Source organism: Lates calcarifer, linkage group LG21 (genome assembly GCF_001640805.2).
Source record: "Lates calcarifer isolate ASB-BC8 linkage group LG21, TLL_Latcal_v3, whole genome shotgun sequence".
Classification (NCBI taxonomy): Eukaryota; Metazoa; Chordata; class Actinopteri; family Centropomidae; genus Lates; species Lates calcarifer.
The window spans coordinates 4,028,996-4,051,028 of record NC_066853.1 but is presented as its reverse complement, the minus strand read 5'-3'; the positions used below and the strand labels follow the sequence as shown (position 1 = coordinate 4,051,028).

At 40.6% G+C, this 22,033-nt stretch overlaps 2 protein-coding genes across 2 annotated transcripts; both read left to right on the top strand.

Annotated features, from left to right (window-relative positions):
- The first annotated feature begins 741 nt into the window (after nucleotides 1–741).
- On the top strand, nucleotides 742–8,111 carry LOC108898817 (von Willebrand factor A domain-containing protein 5A-like). Its single transcript, XM_051065450.1, is given in 22 exon segments — nucleotides 742–813; nucleotides 1,260–1,342; nucleotides 2,148–2,350; nucleotides 2,434–2,656; nucleotides 2,954–3,129; nucleotides 3,216–3,330; nucleotides 3,467–3,642; nucleotides 3,733–3,821; nucleotides 3,942–3,957; nucleotides 3,959–4,030; nucleotides 4,032–4,088; nucleotides 4,378–4,457; nucleotides 4,535–4,649; nucleotides 4,786–4,944; nucleotides 5,077–5,180; nucleotides 5,423–5,643; nucleotides 5,902–5,991; nucleotides 6,246–6,344; nucleotides 6,831–6,860; nucleotides 7,110–7,264; nucleotides 7,523–7,646; nucleotides 7,761–8,111. Coding segments are annotated over 21 exon segments (2,430 nt in total). The 5' UTR covers nucleotides 742–813; nucleotides 1,260–1,296; the 3' UTR covers nucleotides 7,841–8,111.
- A 1,384-nt stretch (nucleotides 8,112–9,495) lies between these two features.
- Nucleotides 9,496–21,344, top strand: LOC108898815 (von Willebrand factor A domain-containing protein 5A). The gene is made up of 21 exons (XM_018698884.2): nucleotides 9,496–9,663; nucleotides 10,420–10,464; nucleotides 10,732–10,934; nucleotides 11,018–11,240; nucleotides 12,548–12,714; nucleotides 12,801–12,915; nucleotides 13,070–13,245; nucleotides 13,336–13,424; nucleotides 13,728–13,872; nucleotides 15,648–15,727; nucleotides 15,805–15,919; nucleotides 15,997–16,155; nucleotides 16,287–16,390; nucleotides 16,926–17,146; nucleotides 17,458–17,517; nucleotides 18,047–18,085; nucleotides 18,458–18,511; nucleotides 19,082–19,129; nucleotides 19,618–19,802; nucleotides 20,310–20,433; nucleotides 20,561–21,344. Exons 2-21 carry the CDS (start codon nucleotides 10,422–10,424, stop codon nucleotides 20,638–20,640), a joined length of 2,430 nt encoding a protein of 809 aa, XP_018554400.1. The 5' UTR covers nucleotides 9,496–9,663; nucleotides 10,420–10,421; the 3' UTR covers nucleotides 20,641–21,344.
- Nucleotides 21,345–22,033: the final 689 nt, after the last annotated feature.

The following is a 22,033-nucleotide window of genomic DNA, read 5'->3' as shown; positions in this document are numbered from 1 at the left end:
ATACAGAACTCATGCAGCATTGATAATGAAGGCCCTTCCCTTGGTTACTTCCCATTTTCCAGCGGCTGTTTTTTTAAATGTAAAAACAATTTGACAGTTCTATGAATGCTGAGCTAAAGAAGCAAAAGAGCCTTTACAATAAACCACAATATACGTGTATCAGCAGTGTACGGTGTGTGTAGTACAGAAACTTCTTGTTCACGATAGAAAGGATCGATCCTACTCTCAGCCCCTCCGACAGCGCAAGGTAGTGTTGTTGTGCAGTCGATCAATGGTCATCAATAATTCGTCATAATAAAGTGTGATTACCCTTTCTATTGAACAGACTGATTTTATTTATTGTGGATCACTGTGAGCAAGCACAAAATGTCGCATCAACGCTGAGCGTCTCTAAGCTGACATTTATCTGAAATGTCTGTCATTTCATTTCAGTGTCTGACTTCTAAGGATGAAATGTATCCTCTGTACTTATTCATAAGTTTCAATTTGTTTTGAGTTTCAGGGGGTACTGAATGACTGAACCTATCAGACTCCTCATTTTATTGTGATATAACTTTGCTTCATTCATGTTAAGTGACTTAAACGGACAGTTGTAGGGATTAGTGGTTGGTGTAGAGCTACAGCTTTACAAAGGGTCAGTGGGCGACGGGTAAAGTTAACTTACAGGAAAACTCCACCTATCATGAACCGCTCCTACAGACTATAGGCGGTGGGCGTGTCCTGGATTTGACAACATTTACCCAGGCGATTCCTTCCGTGTGTCGGCGTCACTTCACGGACACTTCCTGCACAGGTACCAGCTTTTTTGTAAAGGTAAACACCTGTGGTGTTGTTTTCATAATAGGACTATAAGTTTAAAATGACAGTATAGCCTACAATAGTGTATAAGTTAAGATGTCGGTTTGTATGTTAAACCTACTTCATGCAGTATTTCTGGTGTATTACAAACCAGGTGAACAGTATTCTGCTTAGGAATGTCAATAATATTATAGGTGGTTGGGTATTTTATATCTATCTTTTTAATGATCATTTCTTTTGGTGTGAGCCTACTATTTTAACTGAGCTCAGACATGCCATACTGTGATTCATTTAATGTGTCAGTTTACCTTAAGAGCAAAAACCCATCTCTTAACTGAAGCTAATCATACATATGTGATTTTGGAAGATAAAACAAGTAGTTTCATAACATGTCCAGTTGCTATTTTGCTGTGTCTCGTTGACATGACATATGTAAAGTTTAATTCTTTTTATTTTTACAGCAATAACTACCTTGATTTTGTTACCTGTTGAACTGGCATGATGGTGAACTGCTGTGGTCTGCTCACTTCCAATAAAGAACCAGGTACTTAGCTGTCAGGCAACATAACCACAGCTTCTCATTGCAAAATGACATGTACACTTTAACTTATACTGTATAACTGATTGTTCAAGTCAAGTCAGTTTTGTTTATATAGCACCTAATCACAACAAAATTTATCTCAAGGTCCTTTTCATATAGAACAGGTCTACACCATACTCTTTATAATATATTTACAGAGAGAGACACAATAGGCACAATAGGCGACAATCGCTTTCTTTTAAGAGGCAGAAGCCTCAAGCAGAACCAGACTTGGGGTGGGCGGCCATCTGAGAGGGTGGGCGGAGCTGTAGAACATAATTTTAATTATAACAGCAGGTGTTGAGCAGGATTGTAGGAGCAGCAGGAAGCATGGTATCACAGATCAGACTCTACAGCTCTGGAGGCAGAAAGCAAAGAGAGAAAAAAATGAAAGAGCACAAAACTAAAGGAAAGGGAAGAGTTAGTAACTTTCATTTATGGAACATGAATTTGTTCAGCTAGAGAAACACAAAGGAGCTTAGTGCATCATGGAAATCCCCTGGCAGTGTTGACCTATAGCAGTCTAAGTAGGGGATGGTTCAGGCCTGAGCCAGCCCTAACTGTAAACTTTATGAATGAGGAAAGTTTTAAGCCTACTCTTAAAAGCCCAGAGGGTGTTTCTGCCTCCTGGACCCAAACTGGGAGAAGGTTCTACACTAGAGGAGCCTGATAGCTGAAGGCTCTGCCTCCCAGTCTACAGCACTTTGGCAGCACAGGTTTCTAATGGGATAATAAAAAACGATAATCCATCCTTCCATTTCTCCATCAGTTCCTCTGAAGAGCATTGAGGTGCAGCTGGAGGTGAGGGACCATGTGGCTACAGTGGTCTCCACTCTGAACTATGAGAACAAGGAGGACAAACCACTAGAGGCTGTCTTTGTCTTCCCTCTGCCTGGAGATGCAGCTGTCTGTCATTTCAGTGCTACGATTGGACAGACACAGATTGTAGCTGAGGTGAAGGAGAAACAGCAGGTGAGCTGGACAGTAAAGGTTCGCTCACTATAATGGATCTGAAAGAAACAGTCAACACAGTGAATGTTGTGTCTGTGCTCCAGGCTCGGGAGGAGTATGATGACGCGCTGAGCTCCGGTCAGCAGGCCTTCCTATTGGAGGAGAGTGAGCAGAGTCCAGATATATTCTCTCTGAGTGTGGGCAGTCTGCCTCCAGGAGAGAGCGCCTCCATCAGGCTGGAGTACGTCACTGAGCTGGCTGTGCAGGCTGATGACGGGCTGAGGTTCTGTCTGCCTGCTGTGCTAAACCCTCGCTATGAACCACAGGGTAGGAAACCCAGCCAGCACTTTTTCATGTTGTTTATTGCAACAGAGCTAACTGCATGGCTCTAGAAATGTCAGTCGGTCAGCTGGTTTGGTCCAAACTGAAATATCTCAGCTGGTGAATTGCTCTCACATTTTGAACTGCCATTCATGTCCAAGTTAAGTTGGATTGTAATCTCTTTAGTGATGAGCTGTTGACTTATCTTGTTTTAGTTTCACTGGTAGCTATTGTTTAGTTTAGATGCTAGGTTAAATGTAAGGTGATGTGTCTTTGATTGCAGCATTTCTAACATGTTCACAGGAAGTGGAGGGAATGAAGTTGCCAGTGTCCAGGTGACTTCTGTTCCAGCCTCTCTGGTTCCCTACAGTCTGTCTTTTTCTGCCCGAGTGTCCTCTCCTCGTCCAGTCTCTAAAGTAGAGTCCAGCTGTTCCCTGGACCCTCTGCAGTACCTCAACACAGAGCAGACCCAGGCCACGGTAGGTAGACTGCTAATGTGTCTGCTGTGTGTGGTTGATCCTCAGTAGTGAACAAAATATATGAGGTTGCATTTTGTGAACTGCAGGTCAAGTTGGCTGCAGGACACAAGTTTGACAGGGATGTTGAACTGCTGATTTATTACAAAGATGCCCACCAGCCCACTGCTGTGGTGGAGGCAGGACAGGCCTCTGCAAAGCCTGGTGAGTGCACATCAGTGAAGTTGTTACTCAGCTTGAAACACGTTAATTATCCTCATGTTACATGTTAACATGTATTGGATTAAATGGTGAAGGCCAGATTTGTGGTCATTTCTGTGTCTTTCCTCTTGTGTTTCAGGCACTCTGATGGGTGATCCAGTAGTGATGCTGAGCCTGTACCCTGAGTTCCCTCAGTCTGTGATGTCTTCAGTTTCCTCATGTGGAGAGTTTGTGTTCTTGATGGATCGATCTGGGAGTATGGGTTCGCGTATGAACAACAGCGAGAGTCACCAGACTCGCATTAGCAGTGCCAGGGTATTTATTATGTATTAATTCTAACATAAAATCTTTCCTAGTGTTCCTCTCACACAGTAACCTTCACTGTCTGTTCTCTCCTTCCTTCAGGATACTCTACTGCTCCTGTTGAAGAGCTTACCAATGGGCTGCTATTTCAACATCTACAGTTTTGGGTCCAGTTATGAACACATCTTCCCGTGAGTCACTCCCTCATGTCACTCAGTCCAACAAATGCCTTCAGGTCTTTCTTGTTAATGCTTGTACATTACATGTGTGTTTGTATTAGTGCCCATGTTCATGCATTTGTGTGATGACAGTAAGAGTGTGGAGTACAAGCCAGGAGACCATGGAGGAGGCTCTGAAGAAAGTTGAGGTGATGGATGCTAATCTGGGAGGAACAGAGATTCTTGAAGCCACTCAAACATATTTACAGCCAGCCCTGCATTCCCAGCCAGCCCAGACAAGTAATGCACACACACACACACACACACACACACACACACACAAATAAATATATATAATAATAGTACTACAGTTTAGTTCTTTATTAATGAGAGAACTTCCCACTGTTTTATTGTTTAACAGTACAAATCTGAACAGGTTTGGTCATTCTTAACCACATCTTGTTCTTTACACTTCTGTTACTACTATGACTCAAACAGTGTCCCAACACTGCTTAGTTAGAATTATGTGGAGAACTTTCAGCACATGCTTCATGTGATGTTGTGTAACTGTGTAAACTCTCCTCCCTAGCTGTTTGTCTTTACTGATGGAGAGGTGTCCAACACCAAAGACGTGATAAATCTGGTGAAGAAGAATTCAGGTTCTCACAGGTGAAACAAAAACACACTCTCAGTATGTCCAGTGTTGTAGTTCTGTGTGTGTTAAAAATAAAAATACTGTATTGTAGGTGTTTCTCCTTTGGGATTGGAGAAGGATCCAGCTCTGCTCTTATCAATGGGTTGGCCAAGGAAGGAGGAGGTCACGCTCAGTTCATCACAGGGACTGACAGGATGCAACCTAAAGTAAGAATTTTAAAGACAGAAAAACTGTTAAATTAAACAGTGTAACAGCACATTTTTATTGGTATAGAAATCACAGTTCCAGGAAGTTAAAGGTCAGTGCCTCTCCCAACTTTCAAAAACTGTTTTTTCCCACCAGGTGATGCAGTCACTGAGATTTGCTCTGCAGCCAGCAGTGGTGGACATCTCAGTTACCTGGGATTTACCAAAGGGAGTGTCTGTCACTGCTCTCTCTCCACCAATCACAACACTTTTCCAGGGTCAAAGGTCACTGATTTATGCCCAGCTCACTGGACAGGTAGGAGCAGCACCATCTCATAGTGAAACACCCCTGGTTAGATTTGTCAGGTTTGAAAAATATTAATAACAGTGATTTTTGTCTGTAATTATGAACATACACTTGTTTTGTAAAACTGTAATGTTCTCTCAGAGTTCAGATGCAGCAGAGGGCTGTGTGACAGTGAAGTACAGCCTGGCAGGTCATCCCTCTCAGAACCAGCTCCACTTCAGTCTCAAACCTGAGGAGGACACGGGGTAACTTTAACTCTCGGATGAGGGACTAGGTGTTTTTTTGTTTGTTTTTTCCTGGGTTCTTGTGCAGCTCATTCATTCACACTGACTCCTCACAGTATGCAGGTCAAAACTGACCAAATATGACACCACTCTAATGTCTGTATATTGATATTTTAGACTTGCTACATAATTAGTTAGACAAAGTGCATATGTCTATATTTTACTCCGCTCCTCCTGTGTTTACTCCTCTCCTCTGTCTGCAGACTAACAGTCCACAGGTTGGGTGCTCGGACTCTGATTCGCTCCCTGGAGATGGAGGAGAGAGAGCACAGAGGACAGCAAGATGGAGGAGTGAAGGAGAAGGTGGTGGAGCTCAGTGTCCAATCAGGAGTGAGCAGCTCCTTCACTGCCTTCATTGCTGTCAACAAAGGCAACAACGAGCCGATTCGAGGACCTCTGGTGCGAAGAGATGTTCCAATACCCAGTGAGTGTTTTTCCAACAGCAACTGAGAAACTAATACTGCTTTAAAGTTCTAATAACTTGTTGGTGTAGTAGCATAATGCTAAAGATACAGAAGCACAATAGTTTCTTGCTTTCACATTATAAAAATCTATTTTGGATATTTGAACAAGTTGAATATTCTACTTGTAAGCTCAGAAACCAGTCATTTACTTAATGTTTTTGTTTACTAATACTCATGTAATGTGAGCTCAAACTTTTTTTGTGTTTTAAATCTTTAAGGGATGATGGCACTTGGTTATGCCATGCCCATGCAGGGGTCATTATGCCTCAGTGCTCTGCAATCCTGTGATGCTCTAGGCAGTGTGAAGTGTAAGTAAAAAGCTGAATGGGAGTGGAACACACATCTGTGTATTTACAGTAAATAGATAAACACTAAACTACTGTGAGTAAACTACTGTATGTATGTGTGCATGGAGGCATGTGTGTGCTCCTAACAAGCAACAGAACCATTAGTATGTGTCTCATTAAATTAAATATAGTGTATATTGTTTTTCACCAGCTAAAGGAGGCAGTGAAATTATTCTGAAAACACTCTGTACTTGGTTGCTCTGCTCTCTCCACAGCTTGTAGCACCAGACTTGCAATGAACAGCTTTTGCAGCACAGGCATGTTCTTAGGTAAGAAGAAGCACAAAAAAGGTCGGATACCTACACAGGCTCTAAGTAAGTGGACACATGCTCACAGCACAGTTGCTGTGCTCCATTATTTTCAGTTCATCTGGACATTATGTTGTCCTGTTCACTTTTAGTTTTCACTGAGCTGTTTTGCTCTGCACCGTGACAGCTACACAACAACAACACTTTTTGTGGGGTCTGTCCATTCAGTAACTTTTATTTTCTCATTATTAAGTAAATGAACCAGACATAGTATATTGTGATTTATTCAACATTCTTCTAAATAGAAATTTAGATTGATTATTTTCAGAAGTTATAGAAATGGCCACATAACCTCAGCTCAGTGTTAAAATATTCAAAGATGAAATGATTAGATTTTGGTGGTTATAGGTCAGAGGTCACTGTGACATCACAAAACATGTTTCTGGCCATAACTAACTGGGGAGGCATACAATCGTGAGGTGGTAATTCTAGTTTTTTGCCGTTATTGCCTCTGTCTAATGTTCTGCTTCTCTTTTTCTCTTAATGTGACAGGTGCAGTGGCGGGTTGCAGTGATGTTGAGTGTAAGTAATAGTTTAAACAGACTTTCAAACCTCTGATTCAAGCCTAATTAAGAGAGCTGCACACTCAGTGATAAATTCTGAGGCTGTGGGTGGTAGGCTGTACAATATGGGAGTTTCTACTTTTTGGAATGTGTTCATAGTATTATAAACACTATATACTGCCATAGATTGATTCTGTAATTATTATGTTTTCAAAGATATTTTAATGAATGAAATCATTCTTTCATCAATTCTTATACTTTTCTTCAGCTATGAATGCCACCATAATCAAGCAGCCATCCAGAGACCCTTTGCTGCAGTTGGTCTCCCTCCAGAAGGCGTCTGGCTGCTGGGTGCTGGATCCAGCTCTGGCTGCTGCACTGGGAAAGACCAGCGAGGAGGTGGAGAAACCAAAACCTGCATCGGTGGGTTACTGTCAAAAACAAAAACAAAAACAACAACAAACAAAAAAATAAAACATTTGATTATACATATCTAAGTGTCTTATTTTTGTACATTATGTTATTATTTGTTTGTTGTAAGTTTTCAGACAAAAAAATTCTGAACCATCAGGCCACATTTACTACTTGATGTTCTTTTTCCTTTTTGATTTTTTTTTTTTTTTTTTTTTTTTCCACCTGTTGTGCGTGTTCCACATGATTTTCTTTGATTTGCTGAATTAGGTGAACCAGGAAGTGTGGGCCACCATCCTGGCTCTGATCTGGCTTCATGGTTTCAAGATGGATGCTAAGGAAGAGTGGGAGCTTCTGGCTATGAAGGCTGTGTCATGGTTCCGTGCTCAGAATGGTAATAATCATAATAATGAGACCTGAACAGTGTGCAGTGGTTAGAATCAGCTGTTTTCTCACACTCAGTTTCCTCTGCTAATGACTTTTTAAAATTATTTTGTTTGTTTTTCAGCACCATGTGTGGCAGAGTGTGTGGAAGCTGGAAATACACTGTTAGGTTGTGCGGTGCAGAGAGATGTCCTGGGGCTCTGAGCTTTTAATGAAACTGACTTCTCTTTAAAATGGGTGCACAGAAGAAGATTCACTCAATCTTTGTCAACATTGTACCATATGATCTGCCTTGTAACAATGAAATCTTGTTGTTTTTATGCTTAAGTACATTGGTACCTATTTTGGTTTTGTCACTTCTCAGAGCAGCGCTAAATACTTGAAGTAAATACTTGAAGTATATCAAGTAAATGATGCCTTTGATATCAGTATCTATAACAACTGAAAATTAAACTTGAGCTTTGAACAAAATGAATATTAACGTGATTCACATCAGACTTCATTGACTGACTGATACGTTGCTCCATCACAGGTTGGCAGCCTAAATTTTTGAAATACTGAAGTAATTTGGTATCTAAACTTTAGATAAGCTTCAATCTCACAAGCAAATAACCCTGTACCAAATCTTTAAAATATATTCCAGGTCAAAGATCTGTCTTTGACACCTGCTTAAAATCAGAGCTAGCATCTCTTGTTTCTTTATTACTGAAACAGATTTTGATAATCCTGTTCAATGTTTCAGAGGAATATCGTACAAACATTGTAGTAAATCTGTAACGTCACCTTTAGAATAATATGGGACGATGGTGACAGCACACTCCCACAATACACTGAGGACTGGAGAACTACTATGACACTCTTCAGCAAGTGTGTTCATTCCTATGTTCTCCCACCAGGTGGTGATGATGATGTACATGTTTTGTGACTGCTTTTGTGACGTCTTTGCATTTGATATGTTTGACACATAATACCACAGTAATTTGATAATGTGTTTTAAACACACTGGTCACATCCACAGACAGTGAGGCTGTGCTGTGCTGTCTTCTGTGTGCATCTGGTCATAAATACACTGCAGCATACAAAGCAATCTGCACTCAGTAAACTAAAATTCACATGTGACATGATCCTACAGAGGCTTTCAGACCTGGTCTTCCTTCACACTCAGAGCACTGTTTTGTGTTATAGAGCCAGGAAATATCAAGATTCAACCTCAAATATTTTTTATTACTGACAAGCAATGCAGATAAAATGAAACTAGGAGAGGGGAAGAAAAAGATTATTATAGATGTCAAGTTGACACACCATTTGTTGAACCATTAACTTTTTTTTTCTTGTTTTACACAGACTTATGATTCCTTATTGTTGTACATTGGAAGTTGTGTCTTGAATGAACAACTTTCACTGACACACTAAATCAGCGTATGAATATATATGTGTTATATCCTTATACCTAAATAGCAGCAAACTGAACAAAAACACCCAATAGGATAATGAAAACATTACAAATATCAAAATACAATACACTCATTGTCTCATCGGGGAAATTTAATTCCAGGTGTGTGTCTGGGTGTATTCACAGAGAGAGAAAAGGGAAGAATAGACGCTGCTGGAAAGAACACAACTGTCTGGCATTTCTGTGTGGGCTGTAAGTCTCACTATGAATGAAAACTTTGTGTGGCCTGCGCCATTTTAGCAGAGGAAATAAAATTTGGTGATTTCCACTGCAACTACTGAAACCGGAAAATACCGTTTCACTCCCGATGCAGTTTAGAATAAAGACAGGAGTCACACACGCCTTTCTCTAACATCAAGCTTTTTGAGCAATGCTCAAATTGCAACTTCAAGCTCCACCCACCTGGTGCTCTTTCGTAATGAAATCGAGCGTCCCCCAGGAGGCGTGACGGGCACTTTCAGTTTATATCTGGAAAAGGTCTTCTCTGCTTTACAACCCTAAAACTTGTCTTTACACATTGACAGGAGGGAGCTGCAGTAAATCTGTCCCAGGCACTAAACACATATCGTCAGAGGTAAGCATTATTTTACTGTGGGTTTATTTAAGTTGTCTAAGATGACGGTGCGGTAATGACAGGCTGCACTCACCTTATTAACGTTATCAATAACTGCTGGACTGTGTCGTTGTCACACTGAGTTTTGAATTTCTATACGATTCTTATGTTACTGTGATGTCGTAAGAATCTGAAAAAGGAGGTGGTCAGCTGCTTTCCACAGACAAACATTGTTTCTGTTTCTGTTTTGATCCGTCATTTCCTGTCAGAGTGCGATACTGCATGCAACTGCTAAACGCTATTTTTAATCCCTCATTAGCTCAAGCAAACAGCTGTCAGATCAAAACAAAACCAAAAACAAACAACAGAGAAAAAAAATAACCAGGCTGAATCAGGAAGGGCGTAGACGTACTGATATGTGATATGTATGCATGCATGTACTGTAGCGAATGATTGATCGATTGTGTTGATTGATTGATACTGTCGATGACTAACACGTGTAGAGACACGAGATAACTGCCTGAATGAAGGAGAGTTAATACAGCTTTACCATTTATTGCGCAACTTCGGGGAGTTGCGCAATAAATGTAAATGTAGTTTTTTCAAAGAAGATTAATTAATCCAGTCCTCATAGCATGGTTATAATCATATCATCTCCAAAATGTCATGTTAAATACAGGAAAGTTACTTTTTACTAACTGCTGAACCTGTAATGCACAGTAACTGTCATTACCATTCATCCCTACAGCAAAGTCCTCACATGTCTTTGTTGTACAGGTATGATGAACTGCTGTGGTCTAATAACTACCCAGAAGGAACCAGGTACGGTGCTGTTAGAAAACAAACAGACAAAATCTCTGCTTTCCTCCACAAACTTTTTGTACTCATGTAAACTTCAAAAGTAAAGTTTTGTATTGTCTGTTGTGCACATAATGGTGTGTCTAACTATCAAGTTGGTGAACAGGTACAGCTTTAATGTGACTTAAAATGAGTGAAACCTTAAGCGGGATCAGCAGCTATTTTAAAATGATATACAGCGGTTCTCACATTGTCTTTATATGGTTGTATTTCTCTTTGTTTTTCGGACAGTTCCTCTGAAGAGCATTGAGGTGCAGCTGGAGGTGAGGGACCATGTGGCTACAGTGGTCTCCACTCTGAACTATGAGAACAAGGAGGACAAACCACTAGAGGCTGTCTTTGTCTTCCCTCTGCCTGGAGATGCAGCTGTCTGTCATTTCAGTGCTACGATTGGACAGACACAGATTGTAGCTGAGGTGAAGGAGAAACAGCAGGTGAGCTGGACAGTAAAGGTTCGCTCACTATAATGGATCTGAAAGAAACAGTCAACACAGTGAATGTTGTGTCTGTGCTCCAGGCTCGGGAGGAGTATGATGACGCGCTGAGCTCCGGTCAGCAGGCCTTCCTATTGGAGGAGAGTGAGCAGAGTCCAGATATATTCTCTCTGAGTGTGGGCAGTCTGCCTCCAGGAGAGAGCGCCTCCATCAGGCTGGAGTACGTCATTGAGCTGGCTGTGCAGGCTGATGACGGGCTGAGGTTCTGTCTGCCTGCTGTGCTCAACCCTCGCTATGAACCACAGGGTAGGAAACCCAGCCAGCACTTTTTCATGTAGTGAACACCAGACTGGTTTTGTCTGTTATTGTAGCAATGTCAAGGGCAAAGTGCATCATTCATGCACTGGTGAAAGTTAAAAACCATTGTGCAATACGCTGACAGAACACTGAAGCCACTAGCTTCACACACACCCCCAACTCAAACAAAAACCAGGTGACTCCCAGAAGTTTGGGTGGTAACCCAAACCTAATGAAACATAACTATTGTATGAGACGACATTTGAGGTACTGAGAGGAGTGTTCCTCCTCATCTGAGTAAAGAAAGTAGAGGTTTGTTGCCTAGGTGTTATTTTCATCTTGGAGTTGTGATATTATTGCTAATATTACCTGGTGGAGACTAGTCATCATACCCAGCCTAAAGCACCAAAGCTCTGATAAATGACATTTAAATGAATGAACTGATTTCTGTCATACATTTATTGGAAAAAAAACCAACATTGCAGATTATTATTTAGATGTGTCTCCTGCACCAAACTCTATCATTCTAAACTGAAACAGTTGAGTGTTGTAGTTTCTGGCAGTCTTGCGTAACCTTTGTGTGATTCTAGCCTAAGGTGTGGGTGTTGTGTCATCAGATCTTTTTTTCTAATTTCTGTTAACCTCAAACACAGAGGACAGTTCTACAGAAAGCATGAGTCAGTCTAGGGTGGAGGCCTAGTAACTAGCACCCTCATCCCTGAACTTCCCTTCAAGGCCTGGTTCCAGAAGGGGTCCTCAGATCTCCTCTTCCGAGCAAGGTTTCTCTGTCCATTCTCAGTCGGACAGGGTTATTGAGTAGTTCTTACTCTTGTCCCATGCCCCCATCAGAGGTCATATGGCCTCAGACAGAGCTCCCAAAATGGTGACAACTGAGTTTAGCCTGAAGGCAAAGCTCCTGAGTCACCTGTGTTCGTGAGCTCTGGGAAACAACTGAAAAAATGTGATTGTGGACGAGACTGGAATGAGTTGCCCTCTGTCTGAACTCAACCACCTGTGAAGCTCAGACATCTAAAGAGTGCTCAGTTCAAAATCACTGCTACTGCTCCATGAAAGGAGCTAGTTTAGTTAGTTTTTGCATCTGATCTCCCAACTGGGAGGACAGCTAGGGAAGACCCAGAACATGCTGGAGGGAGTATATACACCTCAGGATCATTCAAGAGGAGCTGAAGAAGGTAGCCAGGAGCAATTTAGGTTGAAGTTCTCTGATCATCCACAACTTCTGCTAGACCAACAGTTCTCATTCTGTAAAGTCTATTTAATTGTGGTATTCATAACCTGTCTGATCTTGTGTACAGAAAGGGTAGGTTCCGGTGTTCAGGTGACTTCTGTTCCAGCCTCTCTGGTTCCCTACAGTCTGTCTTTTTCTGCCCGAGTGTCCTCTCCTCGTCCAGTCTCTAAAGTAGAGTCCAGCTGTTCCCTGGACCCTCTGCAGTACCTCAACACAGAGCAGACCCAGGCCACGGTAGGTAGACTGCTAATGTGTCTGCTGTGTGTGGTTGATCCTCAGTAGTGAACAAAATATATGAGGTTGCATTTTGTGAACTGCAGGTCAAGTTGGCTGCAGGACACAAGTTTGACAGGGATGTTGAACTGCTGATTTATTACAAAGATGCCCACCAGCCCACTGCTGTGGTGGAGGCAGGACAGGCCTCTGCAAAGCCTGGTGAGTGCAAGCTATGATGTAATTTATAATTGCATTTAACTGATGTCATGAGTTAAATGCAAGAAGCAAATAATTAGGAAAAGTGATAAGTAAATGTGTTGCAGTAAAAAACAAAGTTTGTGGTCATTTCTGTGTCTTTCCTCTTGTGTTTCAGGCACTCTGATGGGTGATCCAGTAGTGATGCTGAGCCTGTACCCTGAGTTCCCCCAGTCTGTGATGTCTTCAGTTGCCTCATGTGGAGAGTTTGTGCTTTTATTGGATCGATCTGGGAGTATGGATTGTCTTACGAATGACAGCGAGGGGCAAGAAACACGCATTAGCAGTGCCAGGGTATTTATTATGTATTAATTCTAACATAAAATCTTTCCTAGTGTTCCTCTCACACAGTAACCTTCACTGTCTGTTCTCTCCTTCCTTCAGGATACTCTACTGCTCCTGTTGAAGAGCTTACCAATGGGCTGCTATTTCAACATCTACAGTTTTGGTGACTCTTATGAACACATCTTCCCGTGAGTGGCACAGTCCACAATAATTTGTTTCAGTTTTTGGTATCACTGTTTGTACATGTGTATTTGAGCACCTGTGCATGATGGTATGAACAGTGATATTTGACTAGTATGATTTTTAACAATTACATTACAGTTAAGATATGCTTCAGTGTAGGGAAAGACTGCAGTTATGCATTCAAAAAGTTGGTCTGAGAATGGATGTGAATTCTGAATTCCGATGTGGTAACTGCTGGCTGCTAGCCTGTTAGCACTACACAACCTTCCACCACCTGACCTCCTTTGTTTGTGTGTTCCTGATGGCAGTAAGAGTGTGGAGTACAGTGAGAAGACCTTGGAAGAGGCTCTGAAGAAAGTTGAAGAGATGCAAGCAGATCTGGGAGGAACAGAGATTCTTGAGCCCCTCAAGCACATTTACAGCCAGCCCTGCATTCCCAATCAACCCAGACAAGTAATACACACAACACATATCCACCCATACTCACACACACGCCTGCGCATGCAAACACACAAAAAAAAAGTTACAAGTTATACAGGAATCTTGTGCCAGTAAAAATGCCAACAACACTATTAAAGTAATCAACATCAAGGGCTCTGTGTTTGTGACAGAACTATGCCTCAGACTTTCACCATGACAGTCTGATACAGTGTATGCATTACAGCTGATCAAGAGCCAATCTACCTGTTGATATCAATAACAAGATGCTGAAATACTTGAACTCCTTTACTTGGGGCAGTGACTGATTCCTTACTTGAAAGAAGCACATTATTTTCTGGCAGAATGCCTTTGCCTCAGACCTGGAGGTGCTAACCCTCATCCCCTGCTGCTTCACCCTCGAATCATCCCAAAGCACAGTAGAGATCAGTCTGAATAGACCAACAGACATGGGATCCTGATGCTGACTGGTAGCCTCTCTGGCAACCAAGTTCAGTTGTCCTCAGTTAAACCCTTTTTAATTGTACCAGGTACACTTATCTCATGCTTGAACATGCTGTTTTTATGATGAATCCATAACAGCACAAAACTTCAACAGTAAGACACCACTTGAGTTTGGATCAGTTTAGAAGGTGGGAGTCACAAACAGATTTGGCAGCCTCCCCATCCACTTCATCTAAATCAGGGTTATGGTTGGTTAGTTAGCAGCTCTGCTCCTCTCTTTATCCAAGTGTTCATGAAATGGGGCAGCAGATTAGATTAAATGTCTACAAAGTTGATTACTGATCTAATGGTTCCAAAGTATGCCTCCTTACGGTCAAACAAAGTGCTCAGTATGGACAGTGTGGGACAGGGTTCAGATGTTCAAAAACAAGAGATTCCTCCCATTCAGTCCCCTCCAGGTTTCTCCATCACTGTCACTACCAGTATTAAATTGCCCTAGCAGACCCCCTGGCCCTCACCAGGACCCCCCCGACTCCAAGAAGGCCAAATACTCTGAGCTATTGTTTGGCGCGTATACTCAGATAAGACAACATTTAGTAGCTTCTTCTCAGTGATCATCAGTTGCATGAAGGTGGTGGTCCTGTAATCATTTACAGAAGAGTGAGTGAAGAGCAGGAGAGAGCTCCTTGGCACAGGCCTTCAGCACTGTTGCCAGTATGCCATCAGGTCCTGCAGCCTTGTCCTGCAGCCCTGGTCTGCAGCAGCTCAGTTGTCATCATACATACCCCTGCGTAAAGAAAGTAGGGTGCAGTTGAAGGGTCCCAGAACAGTCTCAGAAAGTTTTATGGTCAGTTATAATAGGGAGGGTGTATCTTGGCACTATGTCATACCATTTACTAAAACTGCTGCATAAGCTTAAGGTGTTTGAATCTAGCTGGGGCCCTTTGGTGTATTTCATCCCCTTTCTCTTCACCCTGCCTTTCCTGTCTGTCTCCACTGTCTCTGTCATAATAAAAGCAGAACCTCTAAAGAAAAAAAAGGAATGTGAAGTGCTTGACATCTGTCACTCACACCAGTGGACTAGAAAGAGATCATGCTTAACATCTGTTAACAGTCTGTTAAAAATACCTTGACTGATCAGCTCAGTGGGCCCTACTGTTCTGGTCACAGTTGAACAAGAGCAAACTGGTTTTCTTGAAGTTCATACTTACCACACCTTTGTTGTTTTACATAATTCACTGTTCCTTGTGTGTTACTGAAACGACAAGCCAATACATCACTCAGAAAATGATGTGGGTGACTTTCAGGGTGTGATGTTGTGTAACTGTGTAAACTCTCCTCCCTAGCTGTTTGTCTTTACTGATGGAGAGGTGTGCAACACCAAAGAGGTGATAAATCTGGTGAAGAAGAATTCAGGTTCTCACAGGTGAAACAAAAACACACTCTCAGTATGTCCAGTGTTGTAGTTCTGTGTGTGTTAAAAATAAAAATACTGTATTGTAGGTGTTTCTCCTTTGGGATTGGAGAAGGATCCAGCTCTGCTCTTATCAATGGGTTGGCCAAGGAAGGAGGAGGTCACGCTCAGTTCATCACAGGGACTGACAGGATGCAACCTAAAGTAAGACATTATAGTCTGTATAAGAAAAACATTTTTGGTAAGATATAGAATGACAAATTGATCTTCTACCTCACCAGGTGATGCAGTCATTGAGATTTGCTCTGCAGCCAGCAGTGGAGGACATCTCAGTTACCTGGGATTTACCAAAGGGAGTGTCTGTCACTGCTCTCTCTCCACCAATCACAACACTTTTCCAGGGTCAAAGGTCACTGATTTATGCCCAGCTCACTGGACAGGTAGGAGCAGCACCATCTCATAGTGAAACACCCCTGGTTAGTTTGTCAGGTTTGAAAAATATTAATAACAGTGATTTTTGTCTGTAATTATGAACATACACTTGTTTTGTAAAACTGTAATGTTCTCTCAGAGTTCAGATGCAGCAGAGGGCTGTGTGACTGTGAAGTACAGCCTGGCAGGTCATCCCTCTCAGAACCAGCTCCACTTCAGTCTCAAACCTGAGGAGGACACGGGGTAATCAGCTTTTAATCAGACAGCAGAATGACTTTAAATTAGATGCTGACTTTATGATACTGAGTTTACTCGTATGTGTAAGTGGTTACAAGGGATAATACACCTTTAGCACGCCTGACTTTATGCAGCGCTTTCAGGTGTTTGCAGTTACCTATCCACTCCACACATGTCCACTGTAACCCCTCCCTTTGAAACTTAGTTTTCAGTATGTGTCCCCTATCTGTCCAATCTGAACTAAAAGACAGTAATATGATATAATAAAATAACATGAAAAATAAAAATTAGCACATTACAATGCTGATGTGAATACAGATAAAATATAGGAAATATTATACCCCCTTACCATCAGCATGTTAACATTGTCATTGTGAGAATGTTAGCATTCTGACATTAAAGCACAATGGGAGTGTTTATTTTACGTCTAATTTTCATGTATTGATTTTATATCCTCATATGCCTTTAACAGGATTATCTAGACTATGTCTGTTTTGTTTTTCATAGAAATGTAAGGTTTACTCCTCTCCTCTGTCTGCAGACTAACAGTCCACAGGTTGGGTGCTCGGACTCTGATTCGCTCCCTGGAGATGGAGGAGACAGACGATAAGGGACAGCATGATGAGGGAGTCAAGAAGAAGGTGGTGGAGCTCAGTGTCCAATCAGGAGTGAGCAGCTCCTTCACTTCCTTCATTGCTGTCAACAAAGGCAACAACGAACCGATTGAAGGACCTCTGGTGCGGAGAGATGTTCCAATAGCCTGTGAGTGTATTTCTCCAAGAGTGATGTGACATAAATGTGTTGTGCCTCTGTTGATTTGACGTGTGCCAACTATAATTTGCAGTGGGGTCCTTTGCTGTTATATTCCAAAAATCTTACAATAATTTCTACTCTTAATGCAGTCATGAATCATAATTATAATCATAATCAAAAATTGGATTAAAAAAGCGTCTTAAGAGACTATTATTTTACATAAATGGTTAACACATCAATTAATAATGAGACTTATCAGTTATCAATTTATCAAACAGCCAGTTACTTTCATATAATATCCTACTCTCTTTTTATCTCAGGTTTCAGTAGGATGATGGTTACTCCTCAGATGTACATGAGTGCTGCTTGTGGCACTTTTGGTGAGTAAAAGGTTAATTTGCTATTTTGAACACACATGTGGTGTATTTCTAAATTCACTGAGCACAAAAATATATGAGGGCACTGGTTATTTCATGTTCAGGCATTTGCCCAGTCTAAAACTACTGTGGTGTTTCTGCCATTAGTACAAAAATATATATATTATTATTATTATTATTTACATACATTAGTTACTGACACCTTAGCAGCCCTACTTATTTGTCATTTTTAGTATATGGGGTTGAGACTTTTACTTCGTTGTATAACTGTAAAATAGTTTCTTTTGAAACTGAAGGTTCATCAGATGAGTACCTAATGTTGAACATGTATAAGTCAGGTCTCATTCTGCTAAGTGTACAGGTGAAGCAAACCTGGATCAAACACAAAGCAACTCGGGGCAACAAGATCCAACATTTGCTAAGTGCATTGCACAAGTGAATGCACAATAAGACAATGGACTTATTCATTTGATTGGAACCATAAGATATTATAGTATGCTTTTGCTATTCTAACAATGCATTTCTTCTGAAGGAACAAACCTGTGTTGCATTGTTGACCGTTCTAACACAGGTGCGGTTTACACCATGTATTTATTCCTTTTATATAGCCTGATGACGATTCAAACAGTAATTTGTAAATTTTGTAATTTTTTAATTTCTCAGACATTTATTTCCTGGTTTAACTGTACAGTAGTCTCCTTTGAAACTGAAGTGCATGGCATAAATTCTGGATCTTAGGGCATCATGTGACTTGCAATCACATACCCTCATAAAAGAATAGGAATCATTTGATATTTTCCACTTATACACCTACTCGCGTAAGTAGTAAAATGAAACTGATACCATAAATTAATCCACAATAAGACAACTGACTTATTAATTTTGATTAGAATCTTAAAATATTCTGGTATGCTTTTGCTGTTCTAACAATGCATTTCATCAGGAGGAGGAGTAATGTATTTCGATGATGGCTTTGAAGACTGTGAACAAAGTGCAGGTATGGTTTACAGCATGTATTAGTTCCTTATATATAGACTGATGATGATTCAAAGAATGATTTGCAATTTTTTGATTTATAGGGCTCTCAGACATTTATTTCTATGGCATAAATTCTTTCTGGAGGACCTGCAATCATATAATAATAGAGTAATCAGGTTATACACTTATTTGTATCATTGCTGAGAGTTAGATAAAATGATCATAATGGCACATACAAAATACATTTTGTCCTTTTACTATTATTTGTACCCCATAAACAAGTAAGATAAATGTGTTAACAAGCAAAAAGTGCTGGTGAGTGAATTTTGTTATCTTTGAGCAGAGCAGAGGCTTTGCATTGAATGGACAGCTGTGAGAGTAAAATGTTCTCATCTTACTCTCTGCAAATAATGTCCTTTACCTACTGGTACTTCTGTGAATAAGGGCAAGCAAGCATCAGTGTAGATAAAAAAATCTAATTAGAATCATAAGTTAATGCACAGTAAGACAACTGACTTATTCATTTTGATTAGAACCATAAAATATTTTAGTATGCCTCTGCTGTTTTAACAATGCATTTCTTCTGGAGGAGCAGACCTTTGTGATGATAACTATGAAGAACTTGAAGATGACACAGGTATTTTTCACAATATAGATGACAATTCAAAAAGTAATTTGCCCAGTCTAAAACTACTGTGGTGTTTACGGAAACACATTTCTGCCATTAGAACAACATTACATTATTATTATTATTATTATTATTTACATACATTAGTTACTGACACCTTAGCTGCACTACTTATTTGTATTTTTTTAGTATATAGGGTTCAGGCATTTACTTCCTGGTTTAACTGTACAATAGTTTCTTTTGAAACTGAAGTGTATGGCATAAATTCTCTCTGGGTCCCAGGGCATCATGTGACCTGCAGGTTTCACTGTCATCCAGAAATAGTTTCTTAACTTCCAAAGTACTGCTATGTGAAAGAGCAGATACCAAACAAAAAGTAACCTAAAGTAACACTAACTCTACACATTGAAATCAAATCACAAAAAATTAATATATATATATAATATACATACTAGTGGAAAAATTCACAAGGATAATGAAATTTTGTTCTTTTGAAGAATTGTTTAAATCAGACTTGAGAGCTAGAGAGTCTGGATTCAACGTGCCCAAACAGCCTCACAAAGACCCTTTGCTGCAGTTGGTCTCCCTCCAGAAGGCGTCTGGCTGCTGGCTGCTCGATCCAGCTCTGGCTGCTGCACTGGGAAAGACCAGCGAGGAGGTGGAGAAACCAAAACCCTCAGCCGTAAGTTCTTGTTAAAAAATAATAATAGAAACAAATTAATGACAAGAGTTGTTTTAAAACAGATTTCATAACGTGGCTTGTAATGATGATTTGATGAAACACTTCATATAAAGCATAAAAAGTGTCAAATATTCTGTTGCTAAAATAGAATCGTCTTAGACAGAGGGACAAAAAGGGAAGCTGAGATACAAACAGTCGAAATGAGTCTACAGAGGTGTCATTAAACTGCAGTAAAACCTGTAAAAATCTTCATCAGCTGAAAGTATGACAGAGAGAATGATGTCAGGACTATTCAGTATATAAGAAACGCAATCAGACTAAGAGGGTGGAGATGATGTCCCCGTTCTTAACCACCTGTTAATGAAAGGCATTGACTAAATGTGTGAAGAGCACACATGAAAGTAAAAGTGATTTTATTGTATATAATATAATTACTGTTGTTTTAACAACAGTCATGATGCCCCCTGAAATTTTATGTCTACCTTGTTTGAATTTTGTGTCAATTAGGTGAACCAGGAAGTGTGGGCCACCATCCTGGCTCTGATCTGGCTTCATGGTTTCAAAATGGACACAAAGGAGGAGTGGGAGCTTCTGGCTATGAAGGCTGTGTCGTGGCTCCGTGCTCAGAATGGTAATAATCATAATAATCAAAATATAATCAAAGTACTGATCTGTTGGTTTTTTTTTAATAGTGGACTGGCTAGAATCAGTCAAATAACATCCCCTGTTAATGATGTGTTTTCATTTGTTTTTTCCAGCACCATGTGTGGCAGAGTGTGTGGAAGCTGGAAATACACTGTTAGGTTGCGCGGTGCAGAGAGATGTCCTGGGGCTCTGAGCTTTTCATTTAACTGGCCTCCCCTTCAGAAATATTGCACAGAAGCAGATTCACTTCATCCCCACACCTTTACATTGCATATTGCTATTTGCACCTACCTTTATATGAGGGGTGATTGAGAGGTTTGTAGCTCACAGTAGAAAGATGAGCTCTCTCATTACATGCATGTACAGTTCAACTCTTTGAGGATTGTGCAGAGTTAATAACTTTTGTGGTATTTCTGTTTTGGTTCATAGAAAATTCCAAGTCAGTACAGTCTGAGAAAAACAGACAACATTGGCCTTTGTGCAGTCATCTGCTGAACGTTGTCCAACACCTGCCCTGCTCACCTAATTTGGCACCCTCAGACTACTATCTCTTCCCCAAGGACATCAGTGGTTGCCATTTTGCTGCTGTCCACCATTTTCTCAGACAATTTTCAACTACCCAAAAAAATAAACACCACTAACTTTCTGCACAATGACTCAAAGAGTTGAACTGCATGTGCATGTAACAAGCTGTTTAACTCATCTCCCTACCTTAGGCCACAAACCAATCAATCACCTTTTGTAATATTGTGTGTCTTACTGTATTTGCACTATGCTTCATCTGTTCAGGATCAGCTCTGTTACAAGGAAAAAAATCGACTTTTGTTTTGTACCTTTGATATTGCTGTGTACCTGAAGCTACTCACAAATATTAAAGTTGAATCTTTGGACCTGAAACTCGATTCAAATAAGAGACTAACATATTTCCCCATGCAGTGTCTCAGAACACAGTCTGAGAAATCATGGTAGACATGATACGGCTGGGATACGTGCATCTTAGTGAATGCTGACTTTCATAATGCAGAAGTCTTCTAGATTTATTCCACTGCATTTGTCTCGCAGCCCAGACCTCAGTCTACAGCTTAAAGATCTGGCCACATTATTTCATAACAAGTTTAGAAACGAGACCAGAAGTTGTTGAAGATGTTTTTATCTTTTTAAAAAGTTTTTAGACACATTGCATAGAATTATTCAGAAGACCAAAACAAAATACTGCCAGCATTTATAACCCAACTTCATCTGCATGTTATTAGATGTACTTTTATAAATATCCCAGACAGAATGTTTAGAATAACAGACTTAAAAGGCAGTGAAAAGACACCTGCTGAACATAGTGAAAGTAGTGTGTGCACCCAAGATATATCAGATTCAAATGACATTTTATTCAAAGTCCCCCTCCACTCACGCAAATGTGGTGAGCTTACTTCACTTGGATGTTGGATCTTCCCAGTGCAGGAAGATGTATCTGCAGTTTGACGCTACAATGCTGTTTTAACATTCATCTGCTCAGGGGTTAAGTTTGTCTGAACTCATTAAATCAGAGGTCAGGATGCGTTTGCGCAGGATTATGACATCATACATAGTTT

Excerpts from the sequence above, each read along its gene's own strand:
- LOC108898815 (XM_018698884.2), top strand. The coding sequence starts at position 10,422 with ATGATGAACTGCTGTGGTCTAATAACTACCCAGAAGGAACCAG. Across the intron at positions 10,465-10,731 it reads AACTACCCAGAAGGAACCAG|TTCCTCTGAAGAGCATTGAG; the intron begins GTACGGTGCTGT and ends TTTTTCGGACAG. Across the intron at positions 15,920-15,996 it reads CTGACAGGATGCAACCTAAA|GTGATGCAGTCATTGAGATT; the intron begins GTAAGACATTAT and ends CTACCTCACCAG.